The sequence below is a fragment of the Pteropus alecto genome, unplaced genomic scaffold, assembly GCF_000325575.1.
Source record: "Pteropus alecto unplaced genomic scaffold, ASM32557v1 scaffold5, whole genome shotgun sequence".
Taxonomy (NCBI): domain Eukaryota; kingdom Metazoa; phylum Chordata; class Mammalia; order Chiroptera; family Pteropodidae; genus Pteropus; species Pteropus alecto.
Genome location: NW_006441953.1, coordinates 14,786,565 through 14,811,814, shown reverse-complemented (window position 1 = coordinate 14,811,814; position 25,250 = coordinate 14,786,565). Strand labels below are relative to the sequence as shown.

The following is a 25,250-nucleotide window of genomic DNA, read 5'->3' as shown; positions in this document are numbered from 1 at the left end:
TTCCTAACACATTCATTTATAATGATTTAGGAAACTAACAAAAGTTCACTTATTATTTCTTAAACCATAGCAAAAATGGAGACATTTGCAGTTATAATTTGGCTCATTATTCTTTTTCAAAGATTCGATCAGGTTAAAAAAAATAATTATGAGAAAATCAAAAATCTTTTGAAGAGTCAGGTTTGAAGCCCTGACTCTACCACTTATCTGTGTGATTTTACATGAGAAAACCAAGCTCTCTAAGCTTCAATCCCCTCATGTACAAATGAACAAATGAACAAAATTATAATTTCTGCTACGCAAGGACTTTGTGAGGGTAAATTAAATACTTAAGTGAAATCGTATAATAAACATCTATATAGGTATTATGATAACTAATAATTATTATAATTCATGTCTTGGGTATACTATTTATATAAATCAAGAAGAAATAAAAGTCTGAAATATCATCCAAAATTGTTCTTCTCATGGTCCTCCACTCGCTGTTCACCTTTTGTCTCATTTTCTATTTCAAGTAATTTTTCTAGTATTGAAAAAAAAATAATAGGTATCTTTCCAATGTCGATAGGTATCTTTGCCCCAGTTCAGCCCTGTATTATCCATTTATGCTCTAAAAATATGAATATCAATTTTCTGTTCCTAGTGGAAACTAACATCAATTTGATTTTCTATGTCATGGAATACACTCTGCTTTTTGTTTGATATCTTTTACTTATCTCTAGATTTGAACATCAGTCAAGGAAAAAGTAATGAATATTCATAGAATTATTTTACATATTGCCAATTATATGCAAACACATTCACCAGATACTTGTACTTAATCTATACCAATTACATAGGTGCATCATTTAGTTTTGAAGCATGCCTAATAAAAATAAGTAGAAAAATAGACACATATTTCTTTCAAAATATATACATTTCCTTGTTTATAATTGTGAGTCTACAGTGTATTCTTGCACCTAAACCTAAATTCTCTTCCTATTCTTGGCATAATTAACTTTGTTTCTCCTACCACTACTCACCAATTGTTGGTCAGGGAGATCTGAAAAAGAACACAGTTTTTAATAAGTTACGATTTTACTGATAATTTTTGTTAATTAAATTCCCAGCTTATTTTAGTCTCTTTGGTTAGGAAATGGAAAATGAGTGAAATACATAGATAGCCTGGAAGAAAATGCTCGAGGAATTACTTGGTTTCATCTCGTGTGTGTGTGTGTGTGTGTGTGTGTGTGTGTGTGTGTGTGTGTGACTTGTTGCCTCGGTGATAGAACAAACTGAGGAAAAAGGTTGAAAGGCGAAGACAAAGGCTGTGTCTATACAGCTTCAATTGAATTGGACCTGACTGAATGATTGGTTTGGTCTGATTTAGTGGAGCCTATCTCCTCAGTGACAGTGATCTGAAAATTGCTTCCAGGGCCATTTTAATTAGCTGATTCAAATCAAAACAAACACATCCTGGTAACATCCATTTCTACCCAGATCCTCACCAACTACAATTTTCAGAATGGGAATGCCTAAGTAGTTCTCCATGGACTCAAGGTATGCACTTTTGTTTTTAAATATTAATCTTTAATGGAGAGGAAAGAATCCATTTTTCTTGGCTTTAATGATAGGTGAATTTTAGTGTACAGATCCATTTGTTCAGTGTATCAAAGCCTAAAACCACAAAAACTTGAAACCTGCTTTTACATAGTTAATTTATGAAATGAGAGAGTTAGTTCTTTTCTTCAATAACAATTTAATAAGAGGATTTTATTATGCTGCGTGGCAGTATGGTGACGTTATTACTTAAATGCATTCTATTTCTTAAGTATGCTTTTAAGTTAAAAGTATGTTAGTTCTTGAAAATAGAAAATGAAACTGACACCTCTGATTTTTTATGTATTTTAAAATTGTTTTATTTGTTTATTCATTTATTAAAAACCTTGCAGAAAATTTCACATAGTATCTTTCTTTTAAGGAAAGAAGAAAGGAACCGTTATATGGGAAGAATTAAAAAGAGAAAATTAGTGAAGTTTTAGATGGACAGACTAAATTTAAGGAGCAATTAGAGAAAAAATGGGAAAAATAATCTGTTAGTAAAATAAAGGCATTTGCTGCAGTTCGAAAAAGGTCTATTCTATAATCCATCGTATGACCAATAGTAGAAAGTCAAAGATAACCAAATGATTTGAAATTATTTAAATTGGATAAAAAGACATAAGAGGTAAAAAGTAATGTGATTTCCTTAATTAGCTATTCCCAAACATGTGTTTATTCATTAAACCAATGTTCACTGAGGGCCAACTATGTGCCAGCAGTGGGGATGAAGCAATAAGCAGAGTGGACATGATGTTTGCCCCCATGGAACATTTTATAGCCTTGTATAAGATGTGAGAATTCAAGAAGAAACTTCACAAAAGTAGTTAAATATTTGATAAATGCTATGGCGACATATCATGTGCAGTAAGAGTACATAAGAAGATTATCTAATGTAGTCTTCGTGTGCACTATAGCTACATCGTAGCTGGTTTGAGAATAATAAATAACATCTGAAACTTTAAAAATTTAGCTTTCACCCATATAAGAGTATGAGCAGTTTTGAAATAAAATGTGCAGTTGTCACTGTTGGAGCTGATCGGAATTTTGTTTTGCCCCAATGGTAGCGGGGAGGGAGAGGGATGACAACAGCAAAGACGTGTAGTTAGCCTTTTTCTTCCGTTCTTCTTCAAATGACTGCAGAGAAGAATCACAGGTCATTGAGATTTAATAGTTTTATTAAAAGTATATTTTAGAAAAATAAAGAATGCCCCGAGAAGGCCCTGGAGAAAGACAAAGTATGCTCCAAGGAGGCATATGGTCTCAGCACTGTAATCAACACAAAGGGACCAGAATGGTTACAGAAGGCATAAAGGCCACAGGAGGCCACCAAAATGAGAGAGAGCCCAGAAGGGCAAAAAGGGGGAAGCCCAGAAGGGCAAAAAAGGGAGGGGAGCCCTGAAGGGCAAAAAGGACCCAGAAGCAAGAATGTCTGCTTTCTATTTGGACTGTGATGGGGTTACAAGGGTGGTGCTAGCTGATTGATGTGCAAGGTCATTTTGATTGACAGCTGGCTGTTTTATAACTGCCTAGTGAGCATGTGCATTCTCTACTACTACTCTACTACTATTCTACTACTCTTGGGGTGTTCTTTGGGCTATCTCTAGGCTGGACCCCTATTCCTTTGTTCCCCCTGTCACTCATGTCTGACTAGCTACCTAACACAATGATATAGTTTATGTAAAATAAAATAAACTATGTTCATCTTAAACTTACAATTTAAATTATGAAAATTCACTTACTATCGATGCCTTGGTTTGCGTGTGCTGCTTGTATAATTTGCAGAACATTCCAAATTATGTTAAGTTTTAGAACTGCTAGAGATAGAAGAACTATATATTTTTTTTTATCTCTAGGAAAAGATAAAAAATAATTGGAAAATTAAGACATTTTAAAGCTGCTTAAATTCACAGAGCTCTTATTGACAATCTGTAGCAGAGCAATTTTAAACATTTTCTGCTCTTGAATATAAACAACTTTAAAATAGACATTATTTTTTTTACACCATTTTCTTTCAAAAATGAATTGTTCAATTATTCAGTAAAAGAAATCATTTACTTCTTTTCTAAGTGATTCTCACGTGCTGATGCATTGTTATACTGGAAATTAGGTAGACTATTTCTCTCTTCCCATCCTAATTATTAAAGATAAGTACTTTTGGTAGGAAACCGAAGCATCTTTATTCTACGGAAGTAATTTGTTATCTTGGCAATATTCAAACGTACTAAAGGTTTTACTAACAGTGACTGCACCATCGAACTGGAAAACAATACTCTGTACCTTCAGGCACTGAAAGCAGAAATCCGCCTTTTGGTCAGGCTCCAGAGAAATGTATATTTAACATTATTTAAAACTGACTCTAGCACCAAAAAAACATTTTGAAGGAATATTATCTTCAGTTTTATTTGTGCAAACTTGATACAAAGTTGGAAAACATTGCCCGTTTACAGTCATGACTTTGAACAAGAGTAATTCATCCTTGACCAGAAATCAGCTGGACATTTGTTGATAGCATGTAAATTGCTCAGATTTCTATAAAGAGACAGGGAGCTATCTAGTGATTGCATTTGGTGACTAGAGAGCTGCTTTGAAGAGAGTGAACATTCAGGTCAAGCTTGTATCCCAGAGTTCTTAAGGGTTTGTAAACTGTAAAAGCAGTGACAACAAAATTACCATTTCATTCGTATTTGTATTTGTAGTATAAACAAAGCCAATAATCCTCCCCCACCCCTACCCCTCTCCTGGTGACATTTCACAGCCTTGAAAAGCTGGAAGCAGGGAAACACAATTAATTCAATGTTTCTTTTACTATGCAAATATCTCTTAGAGATAGCATCCTTGAGATTAGCCAGCATTATTGATTTAGATGCCCCAGGGTTGTTAATTGTAGGGAGAACTGTTAGTTCTCTATGACTTCTGAAGGAGGTTATGGCCTTTGCAGATTCATCTTTAAACAAGGAGAGAACACTATCAGACAAGATGTGCATCCAAGCTTTGGAAGTAGCAAAACCCTACTCACATCCCTGTAAAGCAGACATATATTTTTGTATTTTTTATAGGTGGATACAGTGCAGACCACGACCCCCCCTGGCCACATTGAGGAATCATGTAAAATGAATGTATATGCTCGTAAGTGAAATACATGTAATGTTCCAACTCAATGTGTTGGATCCTAATAGACCTGAATTTGTCTTATGTAAAAAAGAAATCGATTCCCAAGGGGCAGGACCACTAGCTGATTAAAACGAAGCTCTGATTTCGAAGAAAACAAAAATTGCTTTAAAATAAAATCTCTGCAAAAAAGAATCAAACTATACTTTGCAAACAAGTGAAAAAAAAATCAAGCTTTCAATATGGAATAAAGGAGGGATGTGAGAGAGGTTTTGCAATCTTATCGATTACTATGGAGAAACAGAATCAGATATCATCATACTCAGGAGTATGACAAGAAGAACAAGAAATCCTTTTTCTTCGGTTTGCACTTGAATGGACTCAAGCAAAGTGTGGAGACAAGTATCCTGTTACTGTTTATAGTTAATAATGTGGAGATTTAGTATAGATGTGATTTCATTTGCCTTGTTTGAACTAATTAGATTCATTATGTTGAGATCACCTGAGCCTGTGCTAGATCAACAAAGAATGGAAATGTATACCTCAGGACCGAATTCCGAGATAATTAGACTATTCAATGCTATTTAATAAGGCGCTAAAAAGAAATACTGCCAATCAGGGAAAGTGAGAAACTGGTGGACATGAGAGAAAATAATATTTAAGTCATTTTGATGCTCATCGAAACATAATTTATTATAGTATAAAAGTGGAAGATAGATTGCAATATATCTCACAGACATTTTACACAATTTCCAACTGAATTGAGGGTAAACCCTAGAAGTGTTCACGGAATGTATGGCCATTATATCCATAGGAAACTGGCCTTTAAATTTGTGGTCCTATGCATTTATATACGCAGAAGAGGACTTTTTATTTTCTTAAGGATGAATTGCATGCAGGAAGTACCTCTTTGCATTATGGTTATTGGTTCAATTGAAGATATTGTATAAATATAAAGTCTAATTTTTGTATGGGTGTGATATATATGTATGCATTTGTGTGTGTGTGTGTGTATAAGTGGAAGGAGGTAAAATTTAATGATTGACATTTGCACTTTGGTTCGTTACCTAGAATGTAAAGAGGTAGAGTAAACTGTCTTAAGTCATTCATGTGTGTTATGATCACTATTAAAGATCATTATTCACAAAGAAAGCAATTCTAAAATAGTATGGCTACTGCAAGGCTCTTCAATTAAATATAATATTTATTGCAACTGAGCCATTTAAATTAATATGGTACCAACGTCTGAAAATAGTGAGAGTAGGCCCCTGTGAAATCAGTTTGAAGACAGTTGGAAAGTCCTATTACACTCCTTCAGGCCACTTGGTGACAGAGAATGTGAATCATGGATGAGCTTATAGAAGAGATTTGGAAAATATTTGTGTTCTAACTATAACTTTTTAATCTACCAATAAGTTACATATTTTTTACTTGTCTTCAACTTATATTATATAAGTAATTAATCATAAATTAATGTAGGTAAGATAGTGACTATTAAAAACAGATTGACATATCTTTTGTAGTCACTGTGTGCCATAATAATTTTGAAACTATTGTTCTCTGGTATTTGTATTCATTTCTCTTTATTTTGCTGATTAACTTTATAGCTGAAATTTTTACCTCTTCTTTCTATGTGACAATCAACCGAAGTTTGTACCCTATCTATACTATTACAGGGATTTTTGTCTTTATGCTATTATAATAAATTATAAGTCTCCAAACAGTATAATTCCATTGTATTGAATATTTTTCTGTCAAAAAAATAATAAAAACTTTATAAAATGTCTGCATTTTATATTTTAATAGTCTCTTGAAACAATGGGACATAAAATATGTTCAGATTGCTGGTTTTTAGAATACATTCTCCACATCTATACAATTTGAAAGTGAAATGCTTAGCCACTTAAGATGAAGAGAAAAGATTTGACAGATAATTGCAAGAGTGTATGGAGAATAGCACCCTGAACTGAGTCAAGAGTCTTGATGTTAAACTTTGCTCTGTTACTAAACATCAGACCCGACAGATAAAAATTTTGTGTTCTCAAGTGCTCAGATTTCTTATCCATAAATGGTAGGTTTGGACTGCACTATTGATTTAAAAATCATTTTAATTCTTAACTTCTAAGGTTTCGATAATTTTGAAATATTACAAAATGGTACTTAATACTGATCATATTAAGAATCAATACTGATCATCAGTATTAGGAGAATTCTATGCTGTTTTCTACTTAAATTGACCCAAAGCTCAATGCATGCGTATCCTAAGACCAAGGGAAAATATGAATTTACAGTTCTTACTGTTCCATACTTAGTTAGACTTAATGGAATATGTATTGAAACAAAAGTAATCATGTTCTGGGATCAATAGGTCCCTCTAAGTTAATTGAGCCAAGTAGCACCCAAGTACAAATACACTCAATTTGTAACAGAAGAAACCCTTTTGTTCTGCAGGAGTTTAATGCATCCCTGGCAGAATATTAAAGTACGAGAACCAATTTTTCTTGCTCTTTACCCCCCAAGGATTGATCAGTACATGAAGGTCTCTGTGACTTCAAAGGCATTTCTGGACTTGGATCAGCCTGGTAGGGCTCAGAGAAGGAAACTTGCCCCTGATGTTTATTGCTGTAGGCTCTTTCATCTAACAGTAATTCTCTTCTTAGAAGAAGCAACGGGCAGAGGAGTCTTGGAACTGTTATAATTTCACGATTAATGTTTAGTAGCAAAGTGCCTCACTCAGAAAAACAGTACTTTTATTTTAGCTTCCTGCTACTACTCCAACTGGGAAAGGTCAGAGAAACAGTAGGAAGCAAAATGAAAGCATATATATTTTGTCATTTTTATTTCATTGCAGCATTCTGACTTGTAAAACAGTGTCACTTTCAAAATCACAAAGGTGGCATGGATAATCTTCAGAGATTCTTATTTAGAGAATTGGTCACACTAAATTTTTTTTTTTTTTTTAATTTAGGTGAACTTCTGGTCATTGATGGAACTGATTTAGATCATAACATTTGTCAATATATTCATTATTTCACCAGATTAGAAATTTAGATGGGAGAATTCCAGACTTCCACCAACCAAGCCTCTCCTATGCCTCACTATCTCTAAATAAAACTTCTACCCTTGCCTCTTGCCTCTATCTGTTTGGGGGGTGGGGGGAAAGGAAGGCTGGATTCGGTTCAAGTACAATGGCTATACAGTATTCCCCCCATTATCTGCTGGAGATATGGTCCGAGATCACCAGTGGTAGATGCTTGAGATCATGGATAGTACTAACCCTATATATAGTGTGGTTTTTCCTTATATATGTACTTGTGATAGAATTTAACTTATAAATTAGGCACAGTAAGAAATCAACAATAATAACTAATAATAACACAGAACAATTATAATATACTATAATAAGAGTTATGTGAATGTGGTCTCTGTCTCCCTCCCCACATCCCTCTTCTCTCTCATAACCAAGAAGGCTACTAAGTGCCTAACCGAAGGGTAGCATTTACAGTGCAGATGCGCTGAACAAAGGAATGATTCATGTCCTGGGTGAGACTGAGCAGGATGGTGCGCAATTCCATCATACTACTCAGAATAGTGTGCAATTTAAAACTTATAAATTGTCTACTTCTGGAATTTTCCATTTAATGTTTTTGGACCTCTGCTCACTACGAGTAACTGAAACCTTGGAAAACAAAACTGGATAAGGTGGGACTACTATAAAGATCAGTGGAGCAACTTTGAATGAGAGTTACCAACTGAAAAGTTATGTTCAGAATCCATCATCATGGTAAATGCAGTTGTGGTGGTGAACACTATATAGAGCATACAAATATCTAAGTATAATGTATACCTGAAATATATATGATCTTGCATACCAATTTTACTACACACACACACACACACACACACACACACACACACAAGAATCCATTATCAGATTGGATTCATATTGGTAAAAAGCTCACTAAAATGTAAAAAAAATATATATTATTGAGAATTAAAATACTTGCTATTGGTTTTAGTTCTTCTTTTTTTGAATGCTATAATTCTACTTCCCTGTTTTGGTAAATATAATTTATTTGAACTGATTTTATTAATTCTTTAGTAATTTTATTTTATTGCATTTATTTTTAAATATTTAAAAAATTTTTCAGTTATAGGTGGCATACAATATTATATTAGTTTCAGGTGTGCAACATAGTTGTTAGACATTAATATAACTTATGAAGTGATCACTGCGATAAGTCTAATACCTATTTGATCCCATACATAGTTATTATATTGACTATATTTCTTCTGCTATACTTTACATCCTCATAACTATTTTGTAACTATCAATTTGGACTTCTTAATCCCTTCCTCTTTTTTTGCCCACTCCCCAAAACCCCTTCCACTTGACAACCCTCAAAATGTTCTCTGTATCTATGAGTTTGTTTCTGTTTTGTTTGTTTATTTTGTTCTTTAGATTCCATATGTAAGTGAAATCATATGGCATTTGTCTTTCTCTGTCTGACTTACTCTGCTCAGCACAATACCCTAGGTGGGGGAGGCGGCGCCACAAGCCAATTTCAGTCTCGGTCTATGCATTGCCCAGGGTCCCCTGTAAGAGTCACCAAGAAATCCACAGATTGCCACCCCCTTGCAGGGCTTAGAGGTGCCTTGAGAGGCCAAACCATGAACTGAGGCTGGCTGTCACTAGTGCTGGGTTTGGGGCTGCTCAGTTGAGTATTTGGGTTTTCTGAACCTTTGAGAGATTTTAGGAAAGTCCGCAGCATGAGCTAAAACAGGCCATTTGTATGGAAAAGCCACTGGAGGTGGCTTAGGTTGGCCCATTAGTTGGGAGGGAATCACCAGGGCACAGGGATTAGTGTTAGTCAGGTTGATAGAGAATCAGATATGGTGGCATCCTGGGCTCAACAAAGAAATAGTGGATTCTGCCAGCACTTCTGTCTGAGAGATGGCTGCTATTCAAGCCCTCACTCTAAAACCATATAATTCAGTTCCTCCCCGAATGTCCCTGGTGCCTTTCCAGCTGCTGTCCCAGTGCTGGAGCTCAGAGCAGTATGTCCATCAGTGAGTAATTCCATGCACGTGGGTCCTTTAAGAGGAATGTCTGCAATTTCCACAGCCCTTCATCTCACTCAGACACAATGTCCATTGGTTTTTCACAATCAGAGGTTGTAGAGACTTCTCTTCCTGACACTGGAACCCTGGGCTAGAGAGCCAAGTATGAGGCTGGAACCTCTCGCTTCTCTGGGAGCAGAGTGCTCTGTAGCTTAGATAACTGGCTCGATTCTCAACCACAGTTGTGAGACCAGCTTGTTTCAATGCCCTGCCCCTCCTACCAGTCTCGAGGTGGCCTCTTATATATGTCTCCAGTTGTAAGGCTTTTTTTCAGCCCAACTTCGAGCAACATCTCAATGATGATTGTTCTGTAATTTAGTTGTAAATTTGATGTAGTTGTGAGAGGAGGTGAGCACAACATGTACATTTTACAGCATCTTGACTGAAAGTCCTCTTTGATAATTTTTTAATTTTAAATTGCCAAGAGTCAACTCTGTTCAGATAATATGTTAATTGCTCTTTTTAATATGTATATTGACCTTATGAGACAGATACTTTTATTGGCATGACACCCATTTTAAAGATGTGGAAAATGAGGCACAGAGAATTTTGGTAAATTTGCAAAGCTACAGAGCTAACAGGAGGTAGAGCTGGCCTTTGCATTCTACCACCCTGGTTTCAGAGGCTACACTCAATAAGTGGGCTATAGAGCTTTCATGCTAAACACTATTATAGATGAGGGTGCAAGTTAGGTTCTGGAACTATTTGAGGGCGCAGAGATAGATTTTGCAGTTCCTTAGATCACGTATTTATTAACCTGAGTGTAGCAGATTCAGCATGCATGAGCAAGATGTGAAAGGTATTCAGAAGTTCTAGCGCATGGAAGTATATATGGACTAAGATGGAATCTGTGATAGAAGGTCTCCTTTAAATAGTGAACACAGAGAAGAAGAGAAATTCTTCTCTAACTTATTTGCTTTGCAGGATTAAAATATATTGCTGTAAATATGCACTATTTGCATCAATTTTTTTTTTCCCGAAAATTGAGGCTTTGCTGCTAAAATCTGGGTGGACTGAGGAAAATGTTCTAACAGAGAGAACTCACAATCTAATGGGAATTCCAGCCATGCAGGTTAATTATTACAATGCCATGTGCTAAGTGACAGAGTGTCAACGGTGGTTAAAAGTACACTATCTGAAACACAGACTGCCTGGCATACACTTATAAATTGAGTGACCTTTGAACAAATTACACCTCTCTACCTTTATTTCATCACATGTAATATGAAGTTAATAACATATACGTCACAGATTGGTTGTGATTATTAAATAAGGTTTATCCAGGTAGTGTGTGTTTGACATAACAAGAACTTAGTAAACATTGGCAATTATTAATTTTCCTATTATTGCTTATATAATTGACATATGAAGAGATAGTAGTGGTTGCTGACTAATGTTCATGGTTCAAAATAAACTCAATATCACCATCAAAAAGTGAAATATAAGGCACTTCACAGAAGAGCTAACATCAACCCTTCAATATTCTCCATATGCTATGGCATGAAACTCAGTAAAATTGTGCAGCTACAGGTTCTCCAAAGAAATTCATCAGTTTCTGGTCTGCTGCAATTCAGATCTTGGAGCTCTGTGAGCTGTAATTTTTTGGGGCATAGGTAAATGAAAGGAAACTGCGAAAGTTGAAATCAAACCATTGTTATAAATCAATGAAGAAAGTTTCTAAAACGTCAAAGAACAATTTTTGAAGATCACTTTATCCAATTTCATAAAGGAATGTAATTTTCTCCAATTATTAGTAGTATAAAAATTGTGAGACTTAAGCATAACAAATTATTTGTCAGATTATCATAAAACTAAGGATAATACTGATTATGATAATAATTCACTAATAAGTAGTTGTTATTCTTTGCAAATATTTAATGGGTATCTATTATGTATGTTGGGGGCTTTATTTTCAAAGACCTTCATTATCCCAAAAATGTGCTGCATTTATTGGATGATAAATTTGACTGTATGAAATATAGACAATAAATACTTCCTGAATTAAACTGTATAATATTTAATGTCTGGAAAGCCAGTGGCTTTCATTTTAAACATAGTAATTGGTTAAGCATATTGGAGAGGACAAAACAAATAGATAACCATTGAAACTGCTCAGTTTTGGCTATTGAAACTACTTTTTGGATGAAATATATTGAATAATAATTGTGGCATGGAAAATGTAAGCCTCAGAAATAAATTTGTGTTCTTAAGAACACATAGCATTGCTTGTGAAAACATGAGATAATTATATTGTGATTTCATATCACTGTTTAGCAACTTAATATTTGAAAAGAAGCAAAGCCAACTACAGATTTTTATTAGGCCATGAAGTTTCAATAATTTTTACATTTTTTATAAAAGAACTAGCTATATTTTAATTAATGTTAATACCATCTTAATAACTATCTTATGCTACTTTTTGTGAATTTCTAATGAGGAGTTAAAATTAATATGATTAAAAATGGATATCTTCCTAGTCTATATCTTTAGGAGTTAGGGAAAAATAATATTTTCTATTTTAAGAGATTGAAGTTCTGAGATCAGGTACAGCTCAGCCTGTTTTCTAATCACTGATGCCCAATTGTGTCAGTGAAAATTCTTTTTCAGTAGCAGCTCAGGGGGACCTGAATCTCTAATCTTTCTTCTCTCTGCATCTAGCTATTAAAGGCGGGTCAGCAAAGATTTTTTCTCCTTTACGTGTCATACTCATGAAAGAAGCAGACATTTGGTATATGCATTTTAGAAAAATCAGAAACTAACTGCCTCTTGATAATACATTTCAAGTGTATTCTAACTTTCTGAGGCAAGTCAAATATGCTCTTTGATTTTTTAGTACCCCTGCATATTTGTTAAATTGCAAATCTTCCATAATTTTGAACCAAAATTGAAGCTTGATTGTTACAGTCATGTAATTGAAAAAAATATGTGTTTAGAAAGACACTGATGATATTAAGGTAACAGTTTATCTCATGAACCTCTTTAATAAAAACCCTTTGATAAAGTAGTAATATACATACCTTGGTATTTACATGGAAAAGTTTGTGAAAATGTTTATGAGGATGACTTCAATTAGTTCTACCTTAAGGGAGTTTGTATTCAAATGAATACTAAAAATTCTATAGATACAGGCTCTTTTTATCTTTCAGTAACCCATTTTTAATACTGGGAAGAAATACAATACATATCTTGCACCAGGGCATCTCAGTAATCATGTGCTCCTATCATCTGAGATTAACATTTGGATTAAAGAGCATGATTAGAGAATTCTAAATTAGTGGTTACCAAGTTGAAATGACACAAAAATTAACACAAAGTAATAAAGCAATCTATTTCATGCAATATATTTCTTAAACCAGTTAATTAGCGGTTTAATTAGGATGATGTTTCATGTTGTGACCTAAGCCATTGTACTCCCAATGGATCTAATGGAGACAATGAAAAAAAAAAAGCTTCAGAATTGTTGACGGTTAGGTCACATGCCATCAGAAATAAAAATAATTCTTCCTTTCAAAATAAGAGAACATATATATGATTTTCTTTGAATCCAGAACAGATGTTTTTAAAAGGCATTTTTATGGCATGAAATACTCCCACAAAGTAAAAGTATATCAAATAACTATATTTGCAATAGTGTTAAATGAACTATATTGAAATTCTAAGTGACCACTAATAAATGCCTAAAGGATTCACTTAAATAAAACAGAAGTACCTCTCATAATTTTGAGAGAAAATATGTATTAGGGTGATCATATTTTTGAATATATGTATTAGATATGTATTAGGGTGATCATATTTTTGAATATATAATGTGATTCACAGGATTCTATTAAAGCCCATTGAAATTACTTACAAAGGACTGCATTTTGGAAATCCACAATGGAACTCTGACAGGCCTGAGGGAAAAAATATGCATGTTAGAAATAATTTTTCAAGTGCATGATATGAAAGGGGTGTCTCATCCCTCCGCCCCTTCCCAGTGAGAACATACTCAGATTCTGTGTGTGTTTGTCTTTATTACATGAAATGGAAGTTTCTGCTGAGCCAAAGACAGTCATCTGGCAGCAGATTGTTTCTGTCTTTTCACTACAGCAATAAAGAATGGCCACAGTAGTTATGAAGATTGGGCTATAAAGCACAGCAAACCTTCTGGAGGTGTTTTTCTCTTCATTTTACATAGGTGACAATTCAGAACATGCAAAGACATAAAATCTTTTAAGGATCTGGCTAATATCTCTAGATTTTGTCAAGCTTTCTTTTCCATTCCCGGAAATCTGTTGGCTTCCTCCTTCCCGGCTGTGTAATTAGGCTTGTTTCCTTTGAGTTTACATACCACAGTAGGTCCTGAGGGCTCTTTTTGCCCTTTCACAAATTTCTTTGTAGTTTCTTTTGGTTGTTAATATATGGATGCCATTTGGAACATACTGCTTATTATTATGTCGCTCACAGATATTTTATTGTACACAGAATCGAGTATTTATGGAGATCTAAAGTGACTGTTATGCAAAACCTTACAAAGAGAAAATTGTTTAAGTTTTATTTTTTCCCTCATTGACTCTTTACCTTGTCTAACACATCAATTCAAATTGTTTCCTTTTCATTTAGTAGAAATTTTTGGCAAACAGAATAGAAAGTATATAAAAATTACGTATTTTTAATTGATAGTATATCAATTAGAAGTTATTTTCTAAAATAAGGACAAATTTGAATTTGTGATAAAAATAATTCAGTAAATATTGATGCTAGGATGAACACAAGGATGTGTGATATCTAAGATTTTTTCTTTTTAGTTTGGTGGAATTATATATTCAGACGATCAGAAGGTTGCAATTTAACTTTTGGTCTGATAGTCTCCTGATAATGATCTGATCTGGAAGTGAACTTTCAGTTTAAGCATGTTTACTAAGTATTTAAATTACTGTATTTTGTCCTCTCTTGGATTTCCTATGAAAATATATGATTTAAAAGTATCTATAATTCATAAATTAAAAGGTGAAGTGTTTAGAGCACCGATTACAAACCAGTCTTTGAGACTTCAGGCAAGTTGCTTAATTTCTCACATTTTTAAATCAAGATAACATTCTCATGCTATTATTAGAATATATGATTGAATTAATGTGTTATATAAGTTATAAATCATATAATAAGTTCATATAAGTTTACATATACTACTTATAACAACTGCCTGGCATAATGTGAGCATGTATAAATAACAGCCATTATTAAAGAAAGGCTCATAAATGTGATACACGTCACCTATCTATTCACTAGTTGATCTAAGATTCTAGAAGTGGTCCGAATACAATAAAGAATAGTGCTGGCCATGTCGTAGGTGTCTCTAAGTGCTATCTGCTATTAAAACAGACAAATATGTTTTCCAAAAGTCTTACATTAGTGATGAGTTAGGTTGGGATTAAACTGACAGTCTATCTGACTTTAAACCTTGATTTTCTTAAACGTTTACAGGAATCTAAACTTGATTTTAGAAATATATAATGGTATAGACTTCATAATCTTTATAAATAAGCTTTCTTTTTAGCATGTCTTTGAAAAGGTATTTCGGAAATCATTGACAAAATACAGACATACTTATAAAACATGGTGATATTTATAAGTGACAACATAATAAAAAATGATCAATTATCAGTGCATACTTTGAGCTGTTTCCATGAGTATCTCTTTGAATTTAGAATCTGTTCATTAGAACAAACACGGAGAAATATGTAAGGAGTTTAAGTTATTTTCTAGTAAACTTCAGCTGAGTAATTAGATCAGCTCATATTCTCACCTCCACTTTCATTTTCTTTGAATATCTCTAATTGTATTAACCCAAGGTGTAAGGCTGTCATGTCTGTGGGAGTACCTTTCACACAGTAACATTCCCTTTTTAGCTATTACTGCATCATCTGTGTTGCCATTCAGTTTTGTTTAACTGTGAGGTTTGATGATGTTTTAATTTAGCTTCTTCAAATATTTTGTAGGAAATTTTTTTTCTATGGTAAGACCATAGTTGAACTACTATTAATGTTAGTATACAAATTCTGTACAGTGATTCATATATTACGATGAAGGCTAAAATATTCCATACATTGCTGCTCAAAGTATTGCCAGGACAAAACAACTTACTTCTTCTTTGCTCATGCTCAGGAATATCTAGTACTCATTCATTTCTAAAAATTAAAATTTTGAATTCCTTAATTTAGAGTCATTACTGCTGTCTCTAATCTCACTCTCCCATTTTCACTTTCCATTCTTCCTTTTCATGAACTCTATGTTCCAGCTAAGCCTGGTAACTTCAAGTGACTTTACCTGCTCCACAGTTTCCTATCAGTTTATCTTAACCTATACTATTATCTTCCCAGCAAGTCTGTCTTTCTAATTTTACATGAGTGAATTCTTTTTGATTCATATTTTGTTGAGTTTTTCCTGATTACCAAGTTGTTAGTGCTAATTTTAAGTCATTTTATCTGCATAATTTTATGCTACCTGGAGCTTCTTACCTTTAATGATGAACTTTTTTAGGCACGTAAGTGTATATGTGTATTATTTCTTTATTACACCATAATCTTTTCACTAGGAAGGTCCAAGTCTGATTCATATTTACCTTTCCCTTGCCCCAGTTCTTAGAAAAGTGCCTTGTTTATAGTATATTAGTAGATGCTCACTGAACTGTAACTTAATTAATTCGATGCTATAAATGGAAATTTTATGTGATTCTAGGGTATTCAGTAAAATGCATAAATATTGGTTATTCAATAAATATTTATTGAGTTCTTACAATAGATTAGTGCTGGGAATATTACATTCTTCAAAATATTAAATGCTGGGTATCACAGTTGAGGTGATACACACATATTTATATACATATACACAAATCATGTGAGTTCTGGCAAAGCTCACATTCTTCTGTGTTACTCAGGATCTACTCTATTGCAGGAATTCTATTGTTACCACAATAGGTATATGTTACCCAGATGTGATAACTACACAATGCTTAGGGTAAGGGATTTGATGGAGAACAGGTGGGTGCCAAGACCCGATGGTATAAAGAGAGGTGGGAAAACAGATCAAAATATATAAGGCATTAGATTTCATTTTAAGGAGATTCGACTTGATCCTGGGAGAATTGGGAATCAGGCAGAAGAAGTGTTTAAAGACAGGAAAGTGGAGACCCTGATTTGTTAGGGGAATAACTTTCAAAGCTATGCGAAGGAAGCACCAGAAGGGAAAAAAACAAATAACCCTAAAGGGATTTGGATTGAGCTGTAACTGAGATGTATTTCTCTTAGACTTGGAATTCTGTGCCATCTGTGGTCACACTTTATGTGGAATAAGAAATAGTAGAGACAATTGTTCTCTTTGATCATTTTTTGGTACCAATAAAACGCTCTGCACTAGAGATTTATTTTCTTAGAGGAATTATGTAATTAATAACAAAAGAAATACAAATTAATACATAGTTTCTAAAATTTTTACACATGGAACAATTCTTTGAACATGGAGTTCAGTTCCACATAAATTGTTTACTTGCGATTATAGGGAACATCTATGTGATGCTGGACATAGATACAAGCACGACTTTAATACAAAATTTCTTTGCTCTAATACTGACTGTATAGAAAGAAACTTTCCTTGATGTTAAGCTATGATCTCAAGTGGAATCATGCCTAAGAGGCTACATTGAGGCTGAAGGCTAAAGAGTCATCACTCATCAGATCTAAGGCATCCCATTTCTACCTCTACCATTGTCTGAACTAATTGCTCAAACTATAAGCTGATTTTTATTTCAGACTTTTTTTCAGAAGAGCTTTTATTTTGTAGCTTATTATTAAAGTATTGTTAATGATTTTGCTTTTTGTGCTGCATGGTTTAAAAAAAGAATTTATGCTTCATATAGTGTGGATATGATTATCACAGTCCTGAAGTTTGTAGGACTCACTGGTTTTTTTTTGAAAAAAATTAAAACAATTCATAGGATTTCATTTGTGGTAAGACAGTTCTGGCAGTTCTGTGACAAGGAAATCTTAAAGATCATCAAGATTGAATAGGCACAGTCTGTGGAGTTACTTTTTGTTCTTTTCCCTTCCTTTTTTCAACTTTAATTCCAATTAAAATATATTCTACTAGATTACATGCTTTCTGCCTGGATATTTTCTGTCTGATCTTTGACTTGCAACCAAGGAAATTCAGCTTCAACCTGTTAGAGCTAAAAGGGCCCATAGCATGCCAGGGGCTATCTAGTGTTTTAAGAATTTAGAACCCCAGGTCTATAAATAATGATTGATGTGTGGTGTTTACATTGTGAAATTTTCCAAGAAAACTGCCTTATAAAGTTATTCTGTATTACCGAAGCCATTCTTTATATTCCATATAATGTAGAGGTTGCACATATCATATCTATGCAAAGTATTTAACCTAAAATTTTATAGATAAATGTCCATGTTCATAATACATGATTTTCAAAATGTTTTATTTCTTTAAACATACGAAATATGTTTTATCATAAAAACATATACAAATTCTTTATAAATTTTATAAAAATTTTATAAAAATCCTTTATAAATCATATTCAACATATTTCATCATATACTTTTTAAATTAAATTATAGTATTTTTGTTTGAAATTTTTATTGTCTTTAACAGGTTTCGAAGGAATATCTTCATGCTTTTAATGTTGCTGTTATCCATGGTGTGACAATTTAAATTTTATTTTTCAAATTGAGTTACATATTTTCTTGTAAAAATTCACTTAGAAATCAAAACTTTCTTACTATATTACTATGAAAAGGCACAACCTCTAATATATTATATTGTCAGAATATCTTACCATTGGATAGAATTAAAGATTTTCTCAATGCTTGATTAGCTGAATCTAAATATATTTTTTACTGATATTATAGGTAAAGTATATGTACTGACTAGAACATTAACAATGAAGTAGAAAAGTATAAAAGTGTTGGATTATTTTGGATACACACACACGTTTCTCTAAATATACATATTTATATTTAATGAATATTTTGAAATATGTATTTTCTTCACATACATGTTTCATATATATTCACATATCATATAATATTCATATGTATTCATATATGCATTTATATATTTCAGAATATATATTTTGATTCTGAAGATTATCAGATGGCAACAATTACTGAACAATAATTATTGAATATCTGCTTTAGCCCAGACACTGTGCTTGAGGCTGGGAATATAAATGTGGAAAAGATACTTTCTATGCTTTCAAGGAACTCATTACTAAGAGATTCAGATATATTATAAGTATTATAAGATGACAGAGATAAAGAGGGAAAATGAAGACATTTAGGAAAAGTTTAATGATAGTGAAAGCTTTTGAGTTGAACCTTGTGTAAATTAAGTTTGCTTACACTAAGGAGGGGAAAAAAGAGGCATTTCAACTAGAGACAAAAATCATGAGCAATGTAATGAAAGCATCAAAGTTCATCGTGTACTTGGTGAAAGGCACATACTCCAATGCATTTAGAGTATAAGGTACATGGAATGAGTCACTAGATATGAACTGGAAAAAGCAAGTAGATTCAGCTCAAAACAAGTGTTGAATTGTATGTCTAGGAATTTGGGGTTATCCTGTAAGCATGTGGAAGTCACTGAAAAGTTTCAGGCGGAGGTATAATATGATAAGTGTTTTAGAATGATGGCTCTGATTGTAGAGTGGAGGGCAGTATATAGAGAACTATAGAAAGTGATACTTGTCAGAGGACTAGTATATCTGATAAAATCTAATCATGTGATTCTGATGTCATATCCTTGGAGACTGATCAAGAGACATATGTCCAGAAAGATATAAAATATTTGGTAAGAGATTAGGGAAGCGAGGAAAGCAAAAATAAGAATGAAAAAGAAGTTTGTTATAGATTTTAGTTTTGAACATTTCAATAGGAAAGTAGAATTTGAGACGTTGGAGATTAAGGTTGGGAAAGGAAAGAAATAGTTCATCTACATTTAGTAATGTCACTCTTTGCAAGTATATGAGATTCCTAGAGAATATATAGAAAGAATAAAAACAGAAGGTGTGAAAGAACTAGTCTTGATGAGTCATGGGGAAGATAACATAAAAGAAAAGCCAAAGAAGTAAATGTAGAATCAGCAGAAAATCGTGTGATGAAAAGCAAAGATGCATATGTTTCAGTAAGAATGAAGTATACATACTAATAATAACAATATCAAAGCAATAATAATATCAAAAATTGACTTAACTCTTACTAGGTACTAGACTTTGGCACTAAAAATAATACATGGATTAGCTCATTTAATCCTAATAATAAAATTTAGTTTCACGCAATAGAAAACAAGTTTATAACTGTATTTTAAAAAAAGATAGCTTTGAGAACCAAGAGATGAAACTGACATGTGATGGGGGATGAAGGAACAGCTCAGGTAAGAAGATAGAAGTGAATTCAGAGGTTAGTAGCAATTGGTAAACCATCTCTTTACAACATTACTGCTGCAATGACGGAAATCCAATTACGTTAATTTATTTCATCACTATGCTCACTATTTAGACTCCAGAGAAGGATTGCTGAAATATTCTTTGGGGTAACTTGTCAACCTTTTGTTAAGAAAGAACAATACTCTTTAAATAACAGTCTCACCAGACTAAATTCACTAAGTGAAAAGTAATTTACTCAAAGAAAACAGAGTGTCCTTAAAAGTCACCCATGCATTCCCAATTTAAATGTGAGGGAGCTAAATCTTAGGGAAGTTAAACACCTTGCCCAAATGTAGGCAGTTACCAAGTGAATGAATTCATATTAAAGCCAAACTCCCATCATTCAGATCAAGAAAATTGAAGAGGAGAAAAGACTCCTTTGTGTAGCATTTTTAATAGCGTCATCAGCATGGCAGCCAGGTAAGATTAAATCAGGTTTTATGGAGCCAGTTTTAAGTAATCAGAACCATTAAATGCAAGGTATTTTGCCAAGAATTTTTGCAGGAAAGGAAAGGAAACAGCAATTTGATGGTAGAAGATGAGAAATGATCTTTTTTACAAAACGAGAAATTCAGGTAGGTTCATCAGTTGAAAGAAAGAGGTTGAACAGGAAGGAGAAAGCACATCGATGAAAGAAGATGTTGGCAGAGGCAGGAAGGAATGGAATTGAAAAATCAGATGGACAAAAGAATAAGGATTCTTGTGAGATGCAAAATGAAGTTTTAAAGAGTAAATGTATAGATAGATTTGAAGATGTAGAGGAAGGAAGCTGAGGGGGTTCATGCCTGATAGCCTCAGTGTCCTCAGCAGTAGGAGGTGAAACTACGTGTTGAGATTGAGGGGAGTGAGGATGAGAGTACGGGATCCGAAAGGGGTGTGGTGGCAACAGCTGCTATGTCGATTGAGAAGACCAGCCAAGTAAGAATGAGTAATAGAGCTACTAAGCAGCTTTGAGAGTTCAGCTGACATTGGAAAATATAAATTTGTAGCAGAGTCGATCAGCATGATTATTCAATTTCCTTAGTAACTCTTGGCAGCCCAGGAGGAGAAGAAGAACAAACAGATGGTAGGGTGGATTTGGTAATGGGATTGGCAAGGAAGCTGTGAGAGAAGGTCAAAGGATGGAAGAATCTATTGCACTTATGAAAGTGTGTTATCAGGGGGATCAAAATTAGAAAGAGATTGCAGTCAAACCAGGAAGGATTGGAGATGCTAGAAAAGGGAAGGGCAGAGCAGGGATGGAGATCAGCCTTTAAAGCCTAGAAAGAGTTTGTGTGGGCATGAGCGAATGAGATAGGGGATTAGAGAAGAGAATTTGAGCATTCTGAGTATTGCAGTAGAATATTTTTTGTTCAGAAACAGTCCATTTTGTATTTATGGGTGTGAACTGCCAATACTGAGTGGGAGTGATTGTCACTGGAATATAAGGACAAAGGAATTTTGAAACTAAATAGATGAATGAGTTATTCAAGTCATCTAGAATAATGAGTGATAGAAGTAAGGGGGGGGGAAAGCCACCTGCCAAATTATTTAAATGAATTGAAGAAATACTTGTAGATGATAGGATTTTAAAGAGTTGGATTGTTTGGCCTTTGTAGATGTAGGGCTTATTGAATTATGCTAATAGAACAAAGTTGAGAGGGGAAGTCCAAGAAAAAGTCCTTTTTCTTCTTTGTGTAGTAAAATCTATGTGAATGAAACTTAAAACTCATTGTAAGTAATTCCCATGTATAGAACCTTAATTTGTATTTAGCCTAAGATACGTTCTAGTGGATACATTTTTTCTTCTCTACTAAATTGGGTCATATTAATTTGCACTTAAACATGAGGCAATATAACCTATATTAAACACAAAATACCTAACTAGCCATAAAAAGAGATATCTGACTTAGCTACTGCCTCAGTTATAGCTTCATGTTTCTGATCTCTTTCACCAAAACTTATCAGAGTGTTGCCCATATAGACATTTTCCACTTACATCTGAGAGGGGTGCGATGGGAACAGCTGCTCTGTCGAATGGAATGACCAGTAAGTCTCTTACCGATCACTTTACCGATATCTCTCTGTAAAGGGCACCAGAATTCATTTTGCTGACTCCAGTGGTCAATTCTGTCACTTGGTCTTAAATTTTGGCATTTGAATGGTTGTTCACTCTCTCTTCCTAGAGCAGGTCTTATCATATTCTCTTGGTCTTCCTCTTTCATTGCTGGTTACATCTTCCTAGGTTCCTACGCTGCTTCTCCTAAATGTCTAAATTATGTGGTGTCTCAGGAGTTTGTTTTTATGTGTCACCATCCCAGATTTCTGCCCTGGGCTCCATGCTAAATACAGCTACCTACTCGGCTTTTAATGGTACACAGTGGTCATGCAGTAGGTTCTGGCACCAGACTCTTCTTGGCTTTATTAGCTGGCTGACCAGGGCAAGTTTCTCTAAAATGAGAATAATAACCATTTTGGGGGGTTCTTGGGAGGATTAAATAAGTAAAATATATATAAATAAATAAAATACATAGTGTTTAAAATATACTTTTACAGAATAAATGCTCCATGAATGCTAGTTATTAGTTATCACAAACATAGAGTGATAGTAGAACCATTGTTTTTTTCCTCAAACACCTCAATTTGCTTTCTTCATAATCCTTTTCATATGAATGAATAATACTGATATTCAGCGACTTTAAGAGCAAAAACCCATAGATCATCTTTTGCTCTTTTTCCTTATATGCCACCCTAATCCATCAGTAATTTCTGTTACCTCTACCTCAAAAATCTATACCGAATCTATACCACTTTTCATTACCTCTTCTAAACTGTAGTCTAAACCAACATCTGCTGTGTCTCTGATTCTACTATATGCCCTATGCTACATTCTCCATGGAGTGCTCTTTCTCAGGTATGAATGTCAACATATTCTTCCATGATTTAAAGTTCTCCAGTGGCTTTCCATTACAATGAGAATAAAATCCAATCTTCCAAAGTGTTCTACACTCATGCCCTGATTGGGTACCAGCCTGTTTCTGGGACCTCAACTCTTTCATGTTCAGCATTATTCAGTAATTCAAAGTCACTCTGACCCATGTTTTCATTCAATCATGCCAGGGGATTTTCTGTTTCAAGGACTTTGAACTTGTTATTCTTTCGGTTTAGAACACTTTTTCTCCTCTTTGGTGTTCATGTGCCTGCCTCTTCATCATTTAAATCTCACTTTAAATGTCAGGACCTCACAGAGGCTTCCTTGACCACTTTCCATATTGATACCCTATAGTTTTTGGAACACTCATTAGGACCTGCAGTCTCAATTTCTATCCCAACCTTAGTTTGCCCAAGTCGATCACACCTAAATCTGGAAAAATTAAAGGGTCTATCATAGAGTTTCATTTGTTTTACCCTGTTATTTACATTTTAGTCATCAGATTTCTAAAATTTTATTTTTGTGTCTACTTGGTCACCTATGCAAAGTGATTATTAGATGATACATTAGTGTCTTCTAATGAATGAGATATTTTCAATGCTGTAAGCATCTCCAGCTGTCCTCTTCATATTTGTAAAAGTTGACATGAATAAAATAGTACTTGTTTTGGATCTGGATTTCTCTTAAAGGGATATAATTTTTGGAAAATTGAGCTATTATTCTTTTGATATATATGTGTATATATGTTATTCTTTTGATATATATATCTCAAAAGAATAATAGCTATACATATATTTTATAAATATATATACACATACAAGAAATATTATAGTCTAGTCATCATCTATGAAGGAACTGCTAAAATGACCTAAAGGTTACATTTAAGCTTAGAGGTATTTTACTTTAATTATAAATTATTTTGTTAATAAAGTGAATATATCAGAAGATTTTAATTGTTTTATAGTTCCCCAAAGTATAAACAATGAAATACAGACAAAACCAAGACATTGTCTTCCTTACACTCACTTTCCTTTTGAGCAAAGAAATTCAAAATATACTTCTCATTATTTCTGGAGTATGAAGCATATTTACTTGACAATCCATGTGTTGTGGTTATAAATATCACTTGGGATCAAGATGCTGATTGTGTTCATGGAGGCATGTCATGGATACTTTTTTAGGTAAATGGATAAGGATATTAGGTATGAAAAAACTGTATTCATAGGTTTTCCACTATAAAAATAGAATAGCTTCTTATTCATCGAATGTAATGTTATGTTTGCAGCCTCAACTAACTCTTTATAATCACTTAAGATTTGAATGTGAAATTAAGCTCTCTACATGTAATCTGAAACCACAAATATATCTGGATCCCGTTGCCTTTTTAAAGATATGATGGAGCGAAGTGTTCTGACTAAATATTACATTCCTAGGCCTAACCCAGCACATATTGTCACAGTCATCATTTATTTGTAAAAAAGGAAATTTGGTGATTACTGGCATGCTTTCCAAATTTCAATTGATAAGACTATGAGAGAGGCTTTCCGATCTTAAATAGTTTATAAATCCCAAAGTAAGATGCTTAATTAGAGCCTTAATTTTTGGAGACTCTCGAGCAAGAGAGGTCTCAAGCTAGGTTCTTTTTTTTTTTTTTTTCCTGAAAGAGCAAAAACTTGTGCAGTCACAGTGGGCTCTCTGGGGAGACTACAGTGTCAGGGGTGGCTTCTTTTCTTAGATGGTGGAGGAGGGAGAGTGGGCCTGTAGGCACATCTACACGTTGGTGTCTAGGGAAGATGAGTGTGATCAGACATGTATGAAGGCTGTGGGATGGATAGAAGAGATGCCAGTACTGGCTAAATAAACATATTGAAAATGGGATAAATGCAATTATCAATCATTGATTCTAGAAAGAGAGTACAATTGATAAATTCCAAATATCACAGAAAAGCCATTATAAATTGCATCTTCTAGCTTAAAATATTCAGTAGTTTTTCTTTTGGATTTGTTAAGCTGTTTGAATAATAACTATTTTCTGCTTTATTGGTAAAGCCAGAAAAC

The 25,250-nt window shown here is 33.8% G+C and overlaps 1 protein-coding gene across 3 annotated transcripts in view; it reads left to right on the top strand.

The window, feature by feature from the left end:
* PCDH7 (protocadherin 7) overlaps positions 1-25,250 on the top strand; it is a 245,610-nt gene that overhangs the window by 58,140 nt on the left and 162,220 nt on the right. The window contains exon 2 of one of the 3 annotated variants that reach the window (XM_015594943.2): positions 4,638-6,415. The exons of the other annotated variants lie outside the window; for them this stretch is intronic. Within the exon in view, the coding sequence (XP_015450429.1) occupies positions 4,638-4,715 (78 nt within the window). The 3' untranslated portion in view covers positions 4,716-6,415. Of the gene's footprint in view, positions 1-4,637; positions 6,416-25,250 lie in introns of those variants that run through there. 3 annotated transcript variants of the gene reach the window in all.